This window comes from Achroia grisella, unplaced genomic scaffold, assembly GCF_030625045.1.
Source record: "Achroia grisella isolate CSIRO2021 unplaced genomic scaffold, CSIRO_AGI_Agris_v1 utg640, whole genome shotgun sequence".
In the NCBI taxonomy this organism is placed as follows: Eukaryota; Metazoa; Arthropoda; class Insecta; order Lepidoptera; family Pyralidae; genus Achroia; species Achroia grisella.
The window spans coordinates 2,619,031-2,627,318 of NW_026712977.1; the positions used below are offsets into that span (position 1 = coordinate 2,619,031).

At 29.4% G+C, this 8,288-nt stretch overlaps 1 protein-coding gene across 1 annotated transcript; it reads right to left on the reverse strand.

Moving 5' to 3' along the window:
* Positions 1 to 4,909: 4,909 nt before the first annotated feature.
* LOC131849263 (uncharacterized) lies at positions 4,910 to 5,959 on the reverse strand. The gene is made up of 3 exons (XM_059199296.1): positions 5,822 to 5,959; positions 5,427 to 5,647; positions 4,910 to 5,218 (listed from the first exon to the last, which is right to left on the reverse strand). The coding sequence occupies exons 2-3, from the start codon at positions 5,626 to 5,628 to the stop codon at positions 5,004 to 5,006; spliced, it is 417 nt and encodes a 138-aa protein (XP_059055279.1). The 5' UTR covers positions 5,629 to 5,647; positions 5,822 to 5,959; the 3' UTR covers positions 4,910 to 5,003.
* Positions 5,960 to 8,288: the final 2,329 nt, after the last annotated feature.

The window sequence follows — 8,288 nt, forward strand, 5'->3', positions numbered from 1 at the left end:
TGAGCTATGTGATATGAGATGTGTTGAGAAATATATGAGGGAGCTTAGTGATGTGGGGTTGTGTAAACATGCATGTATGGAAAGTGGGCCGTGAGATCGTGCTGGAATTGAGTGCTGTACGTAGAACCCGGAACGAACCGGCCGCGTTGGGCCGAGTGGCCGAGTGTCCTGACCCTACCTCTTAGATTATATTCGTGTATTATCAAAAAAAAGGAGCATTTATTATATTATGGACTTACAAATTTAGTGATATTTTTTCGTTACCAACTACGTAGTTTTAACTTTTGTTAAGGATACAGTTTGTTTACGCATAAATAAATCAGATATATAGAACACGATCACTTCTTTTAATCTTACGTTTACTGTGATATGTAATGGTCACAGCTATAATACTGTTGTAAATTCGTGTACGGGCGCGAACCGTGTCGATAAGTCGGCCATTCCGTTTGTCTATACGAGGCTTGTTATATGATGTGTTGTTTTTTTCACAATAGAATGTTATACCAAATCTATAATATGTTATATATACAATACTAGTCTCGTTATGGAAATGTGGGAGTAAGTACTAATGGTGTCAAATGTGGTTGTATGAGGGAATTTATATTGGCGTTTTGCGAGTTTAGAATTGGTTATAAATGAAGGGAACACGAGAGGTGAGCTAGTGTGTTGTGTAAATGGACTATTGAAAGATTCTGTACCTTTGAAAATTGTTAATTATCTAATAAATTATCTCCATAAGATGCTTCAGTACTTTGTGTTGAAATTTTATAAAATTGTACAGAAAAATTTAGTTTTTAAAATGATTCTAAACTTTTATTTGTTTGTAATAGGAATGAGATAAAAAAGATTTAATACTTCAGTAAATTTTAGCTATTTTCATATTATTCAAATATTTATTAAATATTTGGAGTTTGTATATATTATAAAACGAAAAATAAATAATTTAACAACGTAATTCTTTACGTAATGATAAGCATGTAGAGTTGATACGACAGTGTAACATTTTATATGCATAGTGTTAAAATTCTATTATTTATTATGTTATATTTAGTAATAACCAGTGACGTAGAAATAAAATAATTGGGTGTAGGAACATCGATTACGTACAAAGTAGATTTCTTAATTTTCTCTAGCCTTAGCTGTAGTTTACACTTGTGTACTTTTGGTTTGCTATTTGAAATATTGACGTTATCAAAGTAATGTTGTTTAAAGTTTGAAAAGGAAGCAATAAATAAATAAATTTAAATAAATAAAGCAAAACCGTTGCATAGTATTGCCAATTAGTGGTCTGTAGTGATCGTATTTACGTTTAGTGATTTACAATTTAATTTTAATTTGCATGTCTTCCCATCCCAAATGGAAAATCAGACATGATACCTCTAAAATATCATCGAAATCTCTCCAACTATCAATCTGTACATGAAACCGCCCATTTACTTTCATATTTATCGCTACAATGTATTATTAATATTTATATGAACTCGCGACATAATTGACTTGTGATATGACACATGATATATTCTTTGGAAACAACGTGAATAGGTAGTAGATATTTGTTGATCATATTAATAACTCAACATTATAAGACTTTTCGTCGCTAATGTTTCTCACGTCAATCAGTACTTATCATTAAACGATATTGACGTCATTTTGTAAATCTCTCAACGTAATTGCGGTCACTAAAGATCACAGATCACAAAGGCAGTGATACATATAAGATACAATAAGCAAAGCAATGCCTTGAGATTAAATTGTTAATATAGGATTACATTAATTATTATTGATTCATTGTATAAACTTTATAAATATATAAATATAAATGATACAATGACAGCTATAGACTGATTTTAATTACCGTTAAATATCTCTGCTTCTACAATGATGTGTTGTATTATTGTTTCGTTGTTAGAATTATTTTATTTAAAAAAAAGATTGTGTGCACTCAGTGACCTGGTATTCGGTCAATTCAGACGGCATTTGTATTGTTAAAATGATTTTATTACAAACATGCGACCAATTTTGGAACTCAAAATGATTAAAGGGTGGAAAAAATTAAGCACATTTTTCATAGTGAGTATACTAAGAATATATTCTGTTTACATTTTCAATTAATGTTGATTGTAAACAAGTTAGATAATGTGTGAAATTTATTTTATCCCTTTGTAAATTAAAATGTTATGTTATGGTACTTTTACATGTGCTCATTAATTAACGCGAAACTGAATAACATGAACGTGTTTTGTTACTTTTTGTCATAGAATCGCTAGAGTGAATCCGTCAAAGAATTATATACATAGAATTATTATAATAATGTTAAGATTAAAATATTAAATAAGCTTCGTTTTAAGTCGTTGAAGACTTGGCTTATGAAGTTCTTGTTAATAGATGCTGTGCATCTGTCCGTGTCTCTATTGATGAGCATCTGTATTATTAGTACCGTGATGTACTTTTATCATCAGACTTGACTGCTATCATATATTTAACCATATTTTTTATAATTGAAAAATGTAATAGAAAGTGACGGGCGTAAAAAAATGTTACCAGTTTAAAGTTATTACTTTAATGAAATGCAATATTTTATAAATACATGTTTGGTTGTATAGTATACATACAGCGTAAGTTAACTACAGCATCTGAACTGATTGAGTACCCAGAACTGAGAGTGAAAAATTATATGTAGTTTGTGTGTGGTATATTAATTTCTTATTGGATCAATTATATACTTTTGTAAATTAGGTTCATTATAGTTTGTTTTTCGATACTTCACTTTAAATCAATATATTTTTTCCCCTGTTTGTTGAATTATTTACAGATTTTATTTCACCAGAAAATATTTATAGAAATATAAAATAGAATTTGAACATCCAGAAAATATATATTGTTAGTATATTAGTATTAAGGTAATTATAAATCGCTTATTACCATCTAAATAAGCAGAAGAGTGCAGGGCTCCCCGCATCATCAAATGGAATATAATCCATGAAAAGATACGGAATAAAATTACTGGCAAATTTGCACCTATTTGTCATACATAACATAGGTAATAGACACGTATATACCTATTGTAATTTTACTTGTGGGTAACGGGGTGACATTTAAACTCAGGTGCGAGTTCAAATTGATGGCATAAATTAGAAATGTACAAGCATCAAACTAATGGTTTGACAAGATTTGATGAGCAATACCGTGAGAGTACAATGCGTTTACTTAATTCTGCAATAAGCGTGAAATATACCGACGTCATATCACACTTCCTTCTATTACTACTAGTTTGATGATTTATTCCCAATATGAATCATTTTGTGTACATATATTATTTAATTATCCCATTATATAAGTTTTATTAATTGGTTATGGAGTGAACTAATTAATATTATAATAAAACAAAGTGTTTTTATATGTTGTTGTTTTATTTCATTTGTTCTATAGTTTAGGAAAGGTTAAACATATTATTTACCTATTAATTGGATCACAATTTTATTATTCATATTAATACATAGTAATCATTGAAATGAATTTGAGTTGGTGAAAAAATGGTTACCATCATCATATTATATACACAAAAAAAGAGTAGTATCTTTTTGAACTGAGGGATAGTAATTTAGAAATGCTTTTAAGTTGTATAGGACAAAATATATTGAAATAAATTATTAAATTATTAATAAATTAAACAACTAATTTTTAGTTTGGCATAAAAATCTACTGTTCTAAGGCCACTAAATCATTGGGAAAAGAAAGGGTAAATATATTATTCAAATATTTTCTTAAAATGTTCACGTTTTCATTAATTTAATAAATGTCCATTATTCATATTTTGATACCAATATAAAGAAAAACTATAATAGTAGATTATGAAACATAATATACTCAATGCATATGTATGACTAGGTTAGGTTATAGTTCAAAAAGATCACATTAACCGAAATGAGGATTTGAGGGTTTTAGAGTATAAAAGACTAGATTATTTTGTATGCATTTATTCAGTAGCTGAACACAAATTTATGCTTATTTAAGACTAAAAACTAGACTAACTAAAGGACGGAATAATTTGCCATTTTTCATAAAACTAAAAGTTGTTCATGATATGTTAATTAAAAAATGTCAATCAATAGTCAAAATATTAGAAATTCGAGATTACATAGCAGATCATTTGAAACAAATTTAATGTAGTCTTGTTAGCAGTATATAAAATTGTTAGTATTATTAGGTCTAGATATGAAATATACGAGATATAGATAGATAGATAGATAGATATATATATATATATATATATATATATATATATATATATATATATATATATATATATATAGTGGTGAATAGAAGACATGATCTGACATGATAAAGTATATAATTAAATATATTCTGGTCATCATGTCTAGTTTGACCTTACATGAAACAATAGTGGTTACACAAGCCACTACTGAAGTAAATGTCACAAACAGTGATAGTACCAGTTATAATGGTGAAAGTCATGAGGTAATTGTTGTTTAAATTCTGATATAAAGTTACTACATCTAGTATGGATTAAAAACCACTCCCCACTCTAATAAGAACTGTCATGTTAATTATCCAGCTTTTAGAAGCTGCTTTATTAAATTATGTATAATTATAAAATTTTAAACAAAGTATATAAAAAAACTCATAAATTCTCAATGCACAATAGGTATGGACGGAGACAGTAAAAAGTTGTCATTCAGTTTGTTACCAAAACATGGCAATATTTAGTCTTATTCTTTAAGTGCAGACTTTTAGAGTGATTAAGATAATGATCATACCTTTAATTATAATTAAACTACACTTAAGAACTAGAATATAAACTTAAAGTTATGCATAAGACACTTTCTGTTCATAAGCCACTTCCTCATTCCAGTATTCTTGCTCTGCATAAGCAGTGTGGCGTAGCTTACACAAATACCCAAATCTGAGTATTAATAAAATGACCAAGAGAACAAAAAGGGAAAGTACTGCTACAGCAGGGTACAACATGAGGAAGGCCATATTTAAATGTCACTCTCTCGTTTGTGCAGCTCTAAATATTCTTGCGATGTTGTCAAAGGCTGGTGGGATATGGACGGTGGGACTTCGGTCTCGTGGTACTCGCTTATGAATGGCTTAACATACTGTACAGATCTGTACTGTATATCCAATTCGGTCAAATCAAGTGGAGGTTGCTTATGAGGTGTTGTGGACCAAATGGACACAATCCAACGGTTTCCTGAAAAAATTTCATTAGGTTAGGTTATCTAATATTTTTCTCATAATAATGTCTTAAAGTACCATTCTATGTTATATATTGTTATGAGATATATTAAACATTTTTAAAACTGGATCCTATTCGGCTAACTAATATGAAAGTAAAGTAGTAATTAAACAACCGTTATTTATTAATTTTGCATTTTAACCAAATAGTAACAATGACTGACCTGTGTGCCTGTCTAGCCAGTACTCAGAGTATCTAGAACAACAGCATACTACGTTTAGGATGAGAAGGAATCCCAGTATCACGGAGCAAATAGCAATCGCAATATAAAACTTCGTAAAATCTCCAACGTGCGACACTATAGGATTTATAGCTTTGTATGTACCGTTCCCTGTAAATGAAGCGAGAGATTCAGTTCCCGACATTCTCTTATTACAAATGGACCTGCAGAAGAAAAAATTGAGTCAAGACTTTAAAGTATATGTTACAAAAATGTCAGTACAGAAGCCGCACCCATTTCTAAATACAACGCTGTTCACAAAATTAGGTCGTTCCGGGCGTGGTAAAAGATAATACAGCCTACAATATTATTAAACAACAATTAATTTTTTCACTTACCGGTTTACAAATGTATTAAAAGAATCTTTAATAAAGATTGATATACTTTGTATAATTATTCTAATTAAATATTAAATAGAAATAGAAGAAAAACAAAATAACGTTCAAATTAATGAATGATTGAATGAAAGAAAATTAAACAAATACCAGGAGCGTCGCTCTCCTCAGTCGCTCACATTCACAGTCATTCGTATTCTTTTCATTCAGATTATTTATGTACTTTTCACGTCAATGTCATATTTTAGTAGTCTGTGCTCATAGCCAGTATTACCATTGATCACTCAGATTGTGCCGTAGAGCATAATTCACGCATCCAAGAATGCGTAAATCTAATTAATTTTAATGTATAAAAAAAGATAACTTTATTGTACACTGCATAAGTAGTAATATAGTATTTATGCAGTGTATAATGAAGTTTCCTTATACAATTTATAAACTTGTAGAAATATATTTCATATTATTATAATTATAATAGTAGATAGTAGTCGTACCTACCTTTTAGAAGTAGTAGTATTATGTGCTTTAAATATACGACCCTATGAATAAATACATCAGCAGTTTCTGAAATATAACGGTTAGGTAGACAATTAAACGTTCAGTTTTGTAAAGTGGGAAAGAACAATCGATTTGTTTAATTATCAAATAAAATATTTTTCTTTTCATTCCGTACATGAGTATTAAGTCCTCCTTATTAGAAACCTTAACCTAAAAGAAACTGTATTTGGCTTGCTTTACTGCCAATATACGGTTTCTATATTTGTCGCGTTCAATAAACATTATTTTAAAGCAGTATTTTTAAACTACATATGTTCATTATTAGAAAATGTAAACAACTTGTTACAAAGAAAATAGTATAAAAGATTTTTACGTCTTTACAGAATTCACAATATACTTGAGATAACGCTTATGACATCTTTTTAAAAACAAAACAATAAATGAATTTCTTCCTACAGTTTCGAAGGTGAACACAACCACCGAATCTACAGAGAAGTAATTTAAAAAAGAGTCACCCTAAGACTCGCCGACAATTATATTATTCTCTCCTTATGAGGGCAAAACTGTATAAGGGAAAAATAAGCCGGTTAAATACATGCTTGACACAGACACAGTTAGGACACAGATTTCTTTATTATGGGATTTTTTGTTCAATACCTACATTTTGGGGAAATTATTCACAAAATTTGGGGTGAATTCCAGATAGTCCTTAGGCAACATTGCTGCGTGCGTCCTAAAGCAATTCGCAGTGGATGGGAAGCCGTAGACCAGTTCATACGGCTTTCCATCCACAATGCTATAAAATAACCATTATTGTACAATAATTTTCTTATCTAAGAAGATTATTTTTTATTTTGTATCTTTTTTAGATTATATTTGATTTTGTATCTTTTTTAGATTATTTATTTTATTTTGCTTCTTTTTTAGATTTTTATTTAATTTTGTATTTTTTAGAATATTTTTTTATTTAACGCGACACATTTCTGAAAATTGATATAAATTATAACCCCTCCCATTCAAATGGGGATCGATATTACAAAATGTGAGCGTCCTAAAGCATTTCGGAGTGGATGGAAAGGCGTAGATTAGTTTATAAATACAGCTTATTCCATACACATTGCAATAAAATAACCATTGTACCCATAGGTATAATTTTCTTACCTAAGAAAATTTATTTTATTATGTTCCTATTTTAAAGACTATTTATTTTATTTTGTAGTTTTAATTTCTGAAAATGGATAAGAAATATAACCCTTCCCATTCAAATGGGGATCGATATTAAAAACAAAATGCTGGCGTCCTACAGCACTTCGCAGTGATTGGAAAGGCATATATTAAGTCATACAGTTTTCCATCCACAATGCAATAAAATAACCATTCTACATTATTTTCTTACCTAAGAAGATTTATTTTATTTTGTCTTTATAAATTAGATAGAAAATGAATGTATAATTATATCTAACCCTACCCATTCTTATGGCGATCGATATTACAGACAAAAAGCTAGCGTCCTAAAGCAATTCGCTGTGGATGGAAAGGCGTACATTAAGTCATATAGTTTTGACGCTTTCCATTCACAATTTAATAAAATAACCATTGTATATTAGGTATTTTATTACCTATGAAGATTTATTTTATTTGGTTTTTATAAATTTCTGAAAATGGATATAACATTATAACCCTTCTCATTTAAATGGCGATCGATATTACAAACAAAGTGCTAGCGTCCTAAAGCAATTCGCAGTGGATGGAAAGGTGTAGAATAGTTTACAAAAACAGTTTTTCATCCACAATGCAAACGATTCTTTTAAGTAGACGCAGCGTTGTAGTAATGGTGTTGCTGGCAGCTTGTCTATCATTCTTTTTATAAACTTTATATTTTTATATCTATTTTTTATACGTCACTTTTGACTATACATATTGTTTTGTTACTTCTCGCTGTGAGCCCCTTTGGGAAGAATACACATTTTTA

Bases quoted from the DNA above. Each gene is read 5' to 3' on its own strand.
- LOC131849263 (XM_059199296.1), bottom strand. From the start codon at position 5,628: ATGTCGGGAACTGAATCTCTCGCTTCATTTACAGGGAACGGTACATAC. The intron at 5,219-5,426 runs GTCAGTCATTGT...AAATTTTTTCAG, and splicing joins CTGGCTAGACAGGCACACAG to GAAACCGTTGGATTGTGTCC.